Source organism: Engraulis encrasicolus, chromosome 16 (assembly GCF_034702125.1).
Source record: "Engraulis encrasicolus isolate BLACKSEA-1 chromosome 16, IST_EnEncr_1.0, whole genome shotgun sequence".
Classification (NCBI taxonomy): Eukaryota; Metazoa; Chordata; class Actinopteri; order Clupeiformes; family Engraulidae; genus Engraulis; species Engraulis encrasicolus.
In genome coordinates, this window is record NC_085872.1 from 26,891,965 (window position 1) to 26,906,143 (window position 14,179).

General features: G+C 39.8%; 1 protein-coding gene across 3 annotated transcripts in view; it reads right to left on the reverse strand.

The window, feature by feature from the left end:
- The window catches only part of mrc1b (mannose receptor, C type 1b), a 28,055-nt gene extending 14,654 nt beyond the window's left edge, over window positions 1-13,401 (reverse strand). For 2 of the 3 annotated variants that reach the window (XM_063219171.1, XM_063219170.1), the window contains exons 1-7: window positions 13,194-13,401; window positions 12,669-13,055; window positions 1,501-1,656; window positions 993-1,148; window positions 630-743; window positions 384-521; window positions 106-282 (exon numbers count right to left, since the gene is read on the reverse strand). In XM_063219171.1, the coding sequence (XP_063075241.1) occupies window positions 106-282; window positions 384-521; window positions 630-743; window positions 993-1,148; window positions 1,501-1,656; window positions 12,669-13,055; window positions 13,194-13,266 (1,201 nt within the window). In that variant the 5' untranslated portion in view covers window positions 13,267-13,401. Of the gene's footprint in view, window positions 1-105; window positions 283-383; window positions 522-629; window positions 744-992; window positions 1,149-1,500; window positions 1,657-10,968; window positions 11,817-12,668; window positions 13,056-13,193 lie in introns of those variants that run through there. The other variant, XM_063219172.1, reaches the window with a different exon arrangement.
- Between the last annotated feature and the right edge of the window lie 778 nt (window positions 13,402-14,179).

A 14,179-nucleotide genomic window follows, 5' to 3' on the forward strand; every position in this document is an offset into this window, starting at 1 on the left:
TGCATTTCCATCCCATGCATAGATAGATATCCCAGCATAGATAGATACAAAATAATGAGAAAGAAGAAATAAAAGCAAATAATAATAATACAAATAAAGACTTACTGTAGCCCAGCTGTGAGAAGACAAAGCTTTGTTCCTCTATGTTGTGAATGCTCGCTAAATTTCCACCACCGGCTATGCACTGGTCGCTTGCATCTTTCCATGTGTACTTTGTACGGTTCAAGAAATAGCAGTGTCCTTCGTATGGAATCCAGGGAGCATTGCAAGCTACTGGAAGGGCTATTCAGCAGACAAAAGAATTGAGAATGCCTAAATTACACGATGAGGAAATAAAAACCCAGGCAATGAAATTACAAATGAATAAAATATTTACCACCTACATGGGGGGATAGTGGGGGCTGAAGATCGCTTTTGGCAGATATATCCATGTTTTTTTGAGCAGAGCTTATTGTACCAGCTAAAGTTTTCCAGTGTGCTTAAAGACCCACAGGACCATCCATGTTCTCTGTTGGGCTGCCCTGAAAAAAAGTCGACAGATTTCTTTGGGTTCCTTCTTTTGCAAAACACGGTAGGTTCAACAGGTTTCCATAAGGCTGTAATTTTATCAGTTCACAAGCCACAATTACCTGAACCCCATCGCAAATAACGGAATGGCCTTCCATTGGTCCATTGCCATCCAGCCTCGTTGTTTAACCTATTCAGTCCGATCCAAAATACAGTTGTAAACTCGCTTGTGATCCCTGTTTATTGAAAGATTAGCATGTCACACCGAGATCAGGCAACATGCAGGATGTGCATTGATTGTTAAAACAGTGGGGTGGGGTGGGGTGTGGTGGGGGTTGGGGTGCTGATAATAAAGAGAAAATCCACTGTGTGGTGGATTATGAATGAATGGCAATTTAGCCTCAGTCTAGTGAAAATGGTCTATGTCTGCCGGCACAGCTGGCCAAACAAGATGTCGTCCACTGTGTGGTGGAGTGTTGTGTCACCTGAGATGAAGGTCTGCTCCTGGGGCTCAGTGATGCTCAGGAGGTCTGAGTCCTGCTGTTGACAACTCATCCGGGCTTGGTGCCATGTCAGGGCAGAGTTGACGTTCACCTGGTAATACACACCCGTCAGGGGGTTCTTCTTCCAGCCCTCAGTTGCTGAAAAAGGGAGGAAATATAAAACGGAGGCTGTATCAAACACGTCTGCTGACTGTACAATATTGGAAAATATCGTCAATAACAATACTAGAACCCACTATGCTAAAAGCTAATATCAGCAGAGGCAAAATACCTATTCTCAAAGGTTAAAAGAATAAAATAAAATAATTTAAAAACTTGGGCCACATTAGAACTTGTTAGATCACCTTCACATGATAACTTAACCCAAATAGGCCTACCTGCCTTACCTCTGCTCATCTACAAACGGATAATGGGCCCTTTAAATTACCATTACAGATGTTTTTCTCCCAGTTTATTTAAAAACATTTGCAAACAGAGAGAAGTATCTTACATGTTGTTGGACAGAAACCCCATCTGTCTCCTCCTGTCAAGCAAAATGTGCGATTGGTTGATTTCCTGGGAGCACAATCCGAGTACCATTTTCCCTCGTGCTGGAAGGGGAAGTTGCATGGGCGGCCGAAGGAATTGCCCCCAAGTGTGTAGAGTTCTGTTGGAAATACAATTACTACATCAGAGATTCTTTAAGTATAGAGATATGCCAACATAATAGGTTTCTATGGGCACCTAACGCGACCAGGTTCCGGTCTGCCTAAAGGGCCGTGTCATAAAGCTCCTACAATGAATAGAACAGTCCTTAGGTCTGCCTAGGTCTGCCTAAGGGGGGCCATTATAGAACCAGGAAACAATGGGCCAATGGAACCTCTCTCTCTCTACTCTCTCTGACTACATGACCTTTCAGAGTAAAGTGCTATTGTGTTTTGGTTTCTTCAACAATTCTGGAACGCAATACTTTGGGATTCCGGAGAGAGTCAATAATAGGCATATTTTTTTAAAATCACACAAGTACCACTACCTTCACAATTTTCTGCAGAACTGCAGTTAGTTCAAGTCGTACAGTACAGTACACCTCATTTTAGCTTCTGTGAAGCAAAGCCAAATAGATGCCATGAGATTAATTTCAACTGCCATTTACGTATGTCTAGTTTTCACAATTGCTTGAAAGTTTTAAGCAATATGCAGAGGATACTCCAGAGCCCTTTTAAATGATCCCACAGCAGAAGATAATCCAGTAGGCAAGTAAAAAAAATAAATGAGTAGAGTAGAGGATCATTTATTAATTAACATAATTAAGGTGTCCTGTAACATACATAATTACAGAAAAAACAAACAGACGTTACACACATCAGAAGAGACTGCAGAGGGTGACCAAAACCATGCCAAAATCACGGGCTGTCCCCTGCCTAAGCAGAGCCAGGAGTATCATTAAAGACCCCTCGCTGGACTGTGTTCATCTAAAGGACTGTGCACCTTGTAGGGAAGCTCAAATCTCAGTAGGCTATACTTTGTGTAATGATAATAAAGGCAATCTATTCTATTCTATTCTATTCTATTCTATTCTATTCTATTCTATCATTGCAGATATATTCACCCTACAGCACATGCTTACACACATTTTCACCATGGTAATGTTAATTCAGAGCCCAGAGGACAAAGTCCTCAAAGTTCAATGTGTGAAGCTCTTTTGTCTCTGGTTACCTTTTGTCCTTAAAGTGTATTTATCCAAATGTTAATTTGTCCGTTCAACCTGTGAAATTGCTTAATGCTAATGTAGTATTGTGGACTTAAGATGTTAACCAAGAAATTAATCACCAATTTTGATGTATGTAGATGCACAACTACGCCACCAGAGGGGGACAAACGCCTCTGGAACTCAAGTTACTCCACTAGCAAGTACAGGCACACAGGTTTGTTAGGGAGGCTGGAGACAGCAATGGAACAAGTAAGTCTCTTTTATTAATACACATTCCTCATAGAATCTTAATTATTCTCCAATGGCAAGGCCAAGACAATATGACTGTAATGATACACGTACAAGGTAAAAGAAACCAAACAGGAAATAAAATGTAAAATGGGTGAGTACCATACAACTATAACATTGTACACAGAGCTGCCACCCACACTCACCCCAGGACCAAGATCAGAGATTCTTTAAGTATATAGAGATATGCCAATGTAATAGGTTGCTATGGGCACCTAACATGACCAGGTTCCGGTCTGCCTAAAGAGGCGTGTCATAACACCCCTAGCATTGAATAGAATAGTCCTTAGGTCTGCCTAGGTCTGCCTACAGTAAAGGGGGATCCCCCCCCCCTCCCCCTTGCAATAGTAGAACCTGGAAACAATGGGCCAATGGAACCTCTCTCTCTCTACTCTCTCTGACCAAGACGGCTGGAAGAATCCCCTCTGCCTCTTAGCACTAGATTAGATATAGCAAGGTAACCCACCCCAGTGTCACAGCAAACCCTTAGTTGTAAATAAATCGCATTGCACAGCAAACGTATTGTAAATCATGCTCAGATCACAGCAAACCATCACTTGGCAGGCATCACAAAGAATTTCACACTGGTGCTACAAAGCACCCTATATGGCACTTAAAACAGGCAGCTAATAGAGGTAACAAGTTATCCAGATACTAGGCCTGTTACTGGATACAAGGGTGAAGGGCCCATAGGGAACAAACCAAACAAAGATAAACACAATGAAACAAGACATAAAATGAATCACTTCCCAAGTCAAGTCAGCTTTTATCGTCACTTTCTTCATATGCACAAGTCATACAAGGAAAATGAAATTACGTTTTCCCTCTATATCATGCCAGGACATAGACATATAGTCTAGTCATTATGGGGGGTCCACGCGCACCCCCCGTAATTGTTGTTGACACCCATTTTTTTAGACTCCTTAATATGTCTAGTTAACAATAAAAGATGTTAACATTGCTGCAAATTGTCCCATGACTGTTTTTCAGAGGTCATCTTGGAAACTGTGCAATAGCGATTTGTTCAATTCTGACATTTGACTATTCACATAACTTTTGAACCAGACATGGTACAAAGACAAATTAGACCACTTTTCCATATAATTCCAGCATGGGGAATTGATTGGAAGGCTCATTTAGTTCATAAAAACATGTTTAGACTACTTTGTAGGACAAAAATGACTAAAATGTATCAAATATTCTATAGATTCGGACATTAACTAATGTCTAAGTTTTCAAAAATAGTGCAAAGATTACAGAAATTACAAGCATTTATGACTAAATACATTCCTTGACTTCAGATGACTACCATACATGCTGTCATTAACATCAAAACATCCCTGCAACCTTTTAAGGCTATGCTTAGTCATGGTTGATGCGAAAAGCACAATATATTAGCAATCTGATGCATTGTTGAATTGACTCTCCCAAAACATCTAACAACAGATTTTTCAGTGGTTTAAAATAATATCAGATGTACTTAGAACATAATAAATGTTTGCCCAGTTTTTTTGTGACAAGAAAGGCCTCAATTTCAAGATGGCCGCCACCAGGCCCACAAAATGAGCATTGTCTGAAAATGACCATACAATGACCAGAAATAGTGATGTTTGATATGCATTTTGACAATGTAATATTCTTAATACTATCCTTACTTGATGGGTAAGTAGTTATAAATACATTTTGACTTTGAGAAAATCAATTATCAACATAAAAATAAACTTATTGAATTAAATTAGATCAAAATTAGTGAAATAGAGCTGGCATATGTTGGCTCAGAATCATGTGAAGCCAAGCAATATAGGTGTTTTACTGAGTAATTGTACTACAGCGCACTATTAACAACAATGTGAAATTTCCACTCTTCAGCAATTGAAGATTTAGAATCAGAATACTTTCATTTGATATTTCCTAACTCCTTGTTGGCAGCACAGTGCATACAATTTCTCACAAACAAATTCACCCATTATTGCTTTAAAATATGCAACACGCCAGCCAGCTCCAGCACATTGCTATTTTCCTGCAATTTGCCAGAAGAATCCATCCCAATTTCCATGGTAACACAACATGCCCAACAACTAGGATACTAAACGATGCAACATCTACTGCAGCCCAAACGGGGGTGCGTGGCCTGCTATAAGTTTGGGAACCGCTGATTTACAGTATTAAGCCAGGGGGGTATACTGAGAAGTTGAACATGGTTAAGTAATAAACCACTAAGTTAACCAACAAGGAATGGTAAATTTGTTAATAGATATACCTATGATTTAGTTAAGAAAATGAGGACTCCAGGTTCCATTAAATTATTTACCTTTAACACAAGGTTAACTTCACCTGTTTCACTACTAAACCAGCTTCTTAGTATACACCCCCCAGGATGCACTCCGGTTTAAAATCAAAGCTCATAAAACCACCAGGCACATCTGTGAGAAACACTGTGTCTGTGTCAAACTCTGTGTCTGCCACGATGAACCTATGAAAACCAGCTGGTTCAGACAATGGCCAAAGTTGTGTGTGCAAAGACTGAGCACACTTGCTAAACTATCTCTTTACCAACAAGGCATGATCCCATCATGTTTCATAGCTATCACCATCAAAGTTGTCCCAACAAGGCATGATGCCATCATGTTTCAAAGCTATCACCATCAAAGTTGTCCCAAAGAAATCATTCCTATTCTGATGCCAAGCATCATGAAATGCTTTGAAGGGCTAGTCTTGTCGCACATCCAACAGCAAATACACCCATCCACCTTCTTCTAATCTTCATTGCTTTGTATGCTCAGACAGGTCTTCCCCAGAGGATGCAATTTCTCCTGACCTCCCAGCCATAATCCATCTCTATAAAAAGACTAATATGAGAGAATGCTCCGACATATGAGGATGCTGGTAATGAATTACAATCCAGCATTTAGCAAGACTTATTTAGCCAAGCACCAAATGCCAACAACCTCATTTACCATAACACTGAGCACAGGGCCCAAGGTGTGCTCAGTCCTCAGTGCTAAACAACCTATTAGCACCAACCCTCTTTGGAAGTTTGCAGATGACAGAGCTCTAGTAGATATCCTCACCATCGGTTGATGAGACTGGTTGACATTGTTGATGTGGTACAGACACAACAACCTCCTGCTGACAGGTAGCAAGACTGAAGAGATTGTTGTCAACTTCCACAACCAATACCCAGGGCAAGCCCAACACCCTTCACACCCTTCACCCATCACTGGTTTTGCGAGAGAGAGAGAGTGAGTTACACAAAATCCCTGGAGAGATGCATGAGTGAGGCTCTCTACTGGGACACCAACCTTTCGTCACAGAAATAGCCCACTAATGCCACTGCTTCCTGGGGTGGGCAAGTGCTTCACCACCCATCATGAGCATTTGCTCAGCTAGTGCCACTCATCCAATCATCTATGTGAGCTGTGGCAAAAAGGTTTGCTATGTCCCTCACCACAATGTCCAGAGCATAATAATACTACTAATAATAATAATTGTATTTGTATAGCACTGTATCATACAAGGCATGTAACTCAAAGTGCTTAAAAAATGGAAAAAAAAACATCATTGTTAGAGATGGATTTGCATGGAGGAGATGCCAGTACACCAAGGGACATGGAGTAGGCCATAGGATGGTTTTACAATCCAGCAGTGGGAACACTATCTCCTTCCTTGTGCCAGGTGCCACAGGAAGAGCGCTACCAGGGCCCTTCAGATTGAGCTTTATAGGCCACTAATGTCAAGTGCTCAAATGGTCAGAAACAATAGCAATTCTTGATTGTGACTTTCAAAACACCACCAAGGTTGTGTGTGTGTGTGTTTTGAGAGTGAGACTGGAGATGTTTCTGAGATGGTAGAAAGCAGATTTGGTGACTATTTTGATGTGGGACTGAATTGATATTGATGAATCTAGGATAAAGGATGAATCCAGGGACTGAGTGGGACATATTGTTGCCGGTTTTATAGGTAGTGAAACCAGACGAGTGCTGTGCCAGATAATCCAGTGAACTCAGAGAGCCATTGTAAGGTGTTAGGTACTGTGTCAAAAGCTGCAGAGAGGTCCAGGAGGATGCGGATGAGAAACAGATTTCATTAGGAGGGAGTGAGGGTCTGGTGTCCACAAGTGGGGCCTATGCTTACAAAGCGGCACTGTAGGGAGCGATTTGCATATACCAGAGAGAATTAAGACTGGCACATTCACCATTGGTTCCCTGTGTTCTTCATAGATGAGAGCAGGTTCACACTGAAGATACGTGACAGACATGACAAAAGTCTGGAGAGAACATGGAGAATGTTATGCTGCCTGCAACATCATTTATGAACAGCACGAGGCGCCGATGATAAATTTGCCATTTTGATGTTCTCTGTTCTTACGCAAATTGCCCCCTACGGTGCTGCTCAGAAAGCATAGGCCCCATGTGTGGATTAGGGTGGCACCAAGCACCAAGCACCAGGACCCCCACACGCCCCATCCGAAAATATGTCCTCCTTTTACCTGTCATGGAGATGGTCACCCTAGTGTGGATACCAGGTACTTCTACCCTCATCATGAAGTCTGTTTCTGACCATTTGAAGAGCAGCATGTAGGCCTAAATTAGTTGCCTTAAAGCTCATTTTGCAGAGCTCTGGCAGTGCCACTTGGCACACAGGAGATATTAAACCATCCTATGGTCTCCTCTACATTCCCTGGTGTACTGGCATATCTCCTGGCATCTCCTCCATGCTCTGGGCAGTGCTGAGGGACACAGAATACTTTGCACTATTGGACATGTGCACTAAACCCACTCTGTTCTCTATGCCATAACATATATGTACTGCTTTTATTACTGTTGCTGACAATTTACTGTGTTCTAGTATTTCTTTGTGGTCACTGTAGTAGTTTCACATTATCTTATTTTTTGTGTCTCTGCACATCAGATGCTGTCCTGTTTTGCAATTCCATTTGTGTCCTGTCTTGTCTTCACATGTTTGAAACACAAATTTGGTCTTTTGTACGAGTTTCTGGCTTTCTACTATTCATCATCATAAAAACAAGATATTAAATTAAGATATAAATGGCATACATTTAAAAATGACTGGACACATTATAAACAACAAAAGGCAAATAAACACACACACAAAAAGGTTAGTATTTACACATGATGATTTCCCCCCCACTAATTTTACAAAACCACACAGTTGTAGTGAACTTCTTCCATATGAAATTGTACTTATCACTTACCCATCAAGCAGATATAATAATTATAATATGACATGGTCAAAACATTTATCAAATATCACTGTTCCGTCATTTTAAGGTCATTTTTTGGGCCATGATCATGCAAAGGGTCTGTTGGCGGCCATCTTGAAATTGAGACCTTTTTTTAAAGTCAGAGTTTGGTCAACTTTTATTATGTTCTACGTACATCTGATACTATTGTAAACCACTGAAAAATCTGTTGCTAGAAGTTTTGGGAGGGTCAAGTCATCAATGCATCTCAATGCATCAGAGTGCTAATATTTTGTGCTTTTCGCATCAACCATGACTGAGCATAGCCTTAAAAGGTTGCAGGGATGTTTTGATGTTAATGACAGTATGTATGGAAGTCACCTGAAGTCAAGGAATGTATTTAGTCATAAATGCTTGCAATTTCTGTAATCTTTGCACTATTTTTGAAAACTTAGACATTAGTTAATGTCCGAATCTATTGAATATTTGATAAATTTTAGTCATTTTTGTCCTACAAAGTAGTCTAAACATGTTTTTATGAACCCAATGAGCCTTCCAATCAATCCCCCATGCTGGAATGATGTGGAAAAGTGGTCTAATTTGTCTTTGTACCATGTCTGGTTCAAAAGTTATGTGAATAGTCAAATGTCAGAATTGAACAAATCGCTATTGCAGTTTCCAAGATGACCTCTGAAAAACAGTCATGGGACAATTTGCAGCAATGTTAACATCTTTTATTGTTAACTAGACATATTAAGGAGTCTAAAAAAATGGGTGTCAACAACAATTACGGGGGGTGCGCGTGGACCCCCCATAATGACTAGACTAATATACAAGACTGACATTTTACAGACTGTGTATAAAGTGCAAGACAGGACAGGTAGCAGTGATGGACTGGTAACAATAAGAAGTGTAACAACAAAATGAAAGAAAAGGAAACAAACATTCTACCGCTCAAAGGATGGTGAGTTTCAGTGCTCCGACGCAACGCACATAGACACCTTCCATACATGCAAACACACTCGGTCACACGCATAATTGAGGAGAAGACAAAACAGCAGCTCGCTGAAAGCAAACGGTAGGAGATCCACAAGCTGCCAACAGAGTAGCCTATAATGCACCGACTCTCCGCCAGCAGTCACAGAAGGACACAAAGCAATCCAGCGCAGAATGTGCACCCATCACGCAGAGACCAATGCGCACAAACCAGTCATAAAGCCAGAGACACAACGAGCTGAAGAACCATGAAATCAGTAGACTCACAGGCACTCAGTAGTCTACTGCACACATACAACAGCCAATGAAGCCAGCGGTAGATCAGCCTCGAAGTCGACCACAAACGCCACACGACAGACTCAGACGAGACATTCAAACTGTCTTTCATGCACAAAGTGCAGAGTGTGATCTCAGCATACACCATTACATCTGACACTTCCGCTATGCGCAGGTCCTCACTTTTAAAATAACTGACACAGCTGCCATTTGGGTCCCGTTGATCACAAGACACAAGTGCACAATCAGCCTGCAGGGGATTTAAAAGGGCAGACACCCGACATAGGCCTACTACACTAATACATTGGAACTGAAATTATATTTCTTAAAAATTTGACGACACCCCTCTACACACACACACACACACACACACACACACACACACACACACACACACACACACACACACACACACACACACACACACACACACACACACACACACACACACACACACACAGAGTTTGATTACTTTATTTGGAAGGACCAATAATTATTGAGAAACAATACAGCACCCCAAACAATATCAAAGTTTCATAATGCATAGATGCAAAAAAGTTAGACTGATCTGAAGCCTATTCAGGGGTACAAGTGGCATCTGCTCCTCCAAATATGCTGCCTATAACTGCAGATATTGAATAATAGGCCTACTTGGCTAGATGCTGTGCTTTCTTCTTATTTAGTCGGTATTTTGCAGTATTTGTCAACCTCTGACACACAAACTATGAACATGGCCAAGGCTACCATAGATGAGTGCCACCATGGAGGTTTTGTAGCCATTGTCCTATTTTGCTGTAATTGTTTTGTACTTGATAATGTTCACATTTGGCAAAAGAACTGAGGTTCTTTACCTATCATTTTTTATACTTCCCCCAATAGAACAATGCACAAAAATTAAACACATAGGCCCTTAAGCATTTCAAGAGGATGAAGAGAAGAAGTAGTGGACCCATTGCAAATTTGATACAAATCTGAGGTTGATACCGTATGTTGGCACAACATTTTCAAATGTGTATGACCTCATGCATTTGCAATTGTGAGGGAAAAGAAACTAAACACTAAAAATTAATTTAAAGAGCCTAAAAATGAATTTAAATCGGATATTTCTGTCATGAAAAGATTTTGCAAATTAGCACAAATTTAAATATGTAACTGAGGTAACAAATCACTAGTTACTGCTTGGCAGGCACAATGTATACACTGGACAACCTCAGTTCTAATCAGAATTGTACCGAAGAGAGATATTATTAGAGAGATACTGTATTACAGCCTGGGCCTGCCCAAACAGTCAGACCAATCTGGCCATCTCTTCCCTGTCAGTTCTCCCTCGGGGAAGGTAGCCAATGACATTCAAGCTTTACTTAAATGAGGCAATAGCACAATAGAGATTATTCATGAACACAAATATATTTGGTTTAATGCAATAACGTGAGCTAGGGAACTTCAATTGACTGTAGTTTTGTTCTGTGATATAGAGGCATTTGATAGATGAAAGTTAAACCCACCTCTGAGAAAATCCTTTTGACGTTTAAAGTTGACCAGATTTAAAGTCTTGATCATGAGCTACTCAACCCTACCCTTGTTATGCGTAACTTCTGCTTAGCCTTTTTTGCGCAGATAGGCCCTTCGTCGGGCATGTACACTAATTGCTGAAAAAAACCTCAATTACATCATAACGACATTGCTAGGACAATACCGATAGCCTTAAGTAACACATTACAATTACAATGTTGATTACAAATTTTGTAGGTTATAGCATAGGCATTGTGCGAAGGGGTTACCGGTAATTCAAATTTCCCTATTTTACCAGTACAAGGGAACAAGACCAGCCTATCTTAATGCAGAATTGCCATCTCTTCCAAAGCATTCCAAGTGTGAAGTTCCCTACCATTAACTGTCACAAACATCTGTGTGAGTTTTGAGTTTTTGTACACATATCTGTAGCATACGGTACTATCTTTGTTTTTAGGGACACTTTTCTTCCAAATGCCCTCCTCCTTTCATCAGTGCTGCTAAGCAGATCAAAAGCAAAAAGTTACAGGCATCATTGCCTCAATGAAAGGGTGATGGTAGCCTACTCCACACACGCCAAGCTCCACCCTACTACCCCACCCTACTTAGGTAACAGAACTGAGTATGAAAAAAGAAAAACAGAAACAAACCATTACAAGAATTGTAAAAACCCATGTATCACCTATATTTTCCACATGAGGAAAGGATTTCTCTGTGTGATACAGAAAAACACCCTTGCGACTTGGCTGCGCGGGTCTATTCAAGAAGGTCTATTTCAAGCTTTGTGACCTCTCTAAACTACATGGTGTATGGTGTCAACATCACTTCCATAAATTTGAGGAAAATTGTGAAGAAGACTGTGTTATCACTGTGTTTTATATTCATAATTGTAACACCACAGTGGGTTACAAATTCACACTAAGTGTAAATGTGATGAAGCATTTGACATTCATTGCTTGGCAAAACTTCTGTCGGTAACACTTTAGAATAATGGATGCAAAAAAGCATTATAAAGACTTAATAAATAATTAACTATTGATGAATAAAACATTAACAAACGTTTGTAAATGACTAGGAAATGTAAACAAATGCTTGTAAATGACTAGTAAATGCTATGTTAATATTTTATATTTATCAAACATTTACAAGTTGCTTGTAAATGAATAAAATACTCTGTTATAAGGTGTGTAAAATCTTGCATATATTATTTGTAGATATTTTATAAAGCATTAATAAAACTTAGTTAATAATAAAAACATTTGTTAATGTTTTATTCATCATTAGTTAATTATTTACTGAGTCTTTACTAAGGAACATTATTATAAAGTGTTACCCTTCTGTCAAGTGATGGGTTTTAAATGCATATGTAGTTGTAATAATAATAATAATAATATAAATAGTAGTATTAGTAGTCATAATAATAATAATAATAATAATAATAATAATAATAATAATAATAATAATAATAATAATTTTGCTGTTGCTGTGGCAAAGGGTTATTATGCCAATAAGACAAGTTGACATTTCTCAAGTACAATGGCAATGTTGTCTATTGTCATTACATAACGTACAATACTCCATCAAACATGTGCTTGGTGCTTAAATGAAACATGTCTGCAAATTAACAATTTGGCACTTACATGTAACTGCGAAGCCCAGATGAGATGTTATCTATAAAGTAAACCCCACGTACCTTGGTATGGGCGCGAGCAAAGACCCTCCTCGGTGCCATGTATTAGCCAGTGGCTGGCAGTGCTATTGTCTTGGGTGAGTCTGAGAACAGTGTTCTCCTCCTGAGATACGAAAAGATCTGTCCCCTTCAGATTTAGCTTTGTGTTGTTCTTACATTCCCACTTCTGCAGGTCACTCTTGTCATCACAGGTGAACCACTGTAGACCTGAGCCATCAGCTCTGCTCCCAGCTCCCAGACACTTTTTCAAGTGAACATTGAAGATGCGGTCTTCTGATGTCCAGCGGAACTGCTGACTTAGTTGGTTGGAGTCACAGTGGAACAACTTCAGAGGCTGGTAGCCTCTGAGGCATTTGTTCATATTCTTATCATACATAAGAAAATTCTTACCTGTTGAAAAAATAGCAAGACTAGATTATAAAGGGTATAGGTATTAGGTTTAATTGGGACAAAATGTGCTTTATGTCCATATGAACTACATAAACAACACTATGAGAGAAGTAGCATTAGCAAATATTGCTGGCTTACCTAACTGTGCAAAACAACATGTTAAAAAATGGAGAGAGACAGCAGTCAAAAGAGCAGTTGATATTGAGACCATCTTTGAGCTCCAAATTCAATAACTGCCCCCCAGAGGCATCAGTATAAGTTGATAGAGAGGGGGAGGGCCATTGGTAAATATCCTTCACCATCACACTTTGGCTACTCTGGCCATTGCTATTACTATTTGTGGTTTACGTAAGGTGGGGGAAGGGAGAGGAAGCCAATGAAAAATGGTTCATATTTTCACAGCTCAGACAAATGTTTCTGCTTCTACACCGCTTCAGGAAAGAAAAAAAACGGTCATCAGCACTTTGCTTTGTGCTCTTGAGTAATAAAACCATTGTCACTGAGAGGCGGGTCAACTGAGGGAAGATGTGTTGCCCAATTTATGTGGTGTTGCTCAACCATTCTTGTTTCTTCACCACAGACTAGAGTTACGCCATACTTTTTTGTCAATTAAATTAACCCTTACTCTCGCACACAGCAGCAATTATGGGCTTATATGGCAACCCTTGCATTTGCTATGAAGATAATGCATTATTTTCATTTGTGAAAGTAAACACATATAAAAAGTAGGTAGGCAATTGGGGGTGCAAAAGTCTAGCTGCAATGCATTACAGTTACAAGACTGTATACATGCACTTGTTGGTTAGGTGAGTTGGTGGGATAAGGACTGATCTTGGACAAATGGTTTTTCATTTGTATCTTAAAACCAGACAGAGAAAACACTGATGTGTTTAAGTGATTTCATAATCCACTTCTGCTACCCCAACAAACCCAAGATTTAAAAAAAATGTTTGTGCTCTGTTAATTCCTTTGATCTGACCCTGTGAGTCACAGGCTCAAGTATGCTCTGCGGTGGGAAAACTTCTCTTTTTGGGATCCATTTGTTCTGGCAATATACAGTAGATAATGTAGAAACAGACAATTTCCTGATTATTGTCACTCTCAGTGAAAGAAGTGATAGAGAT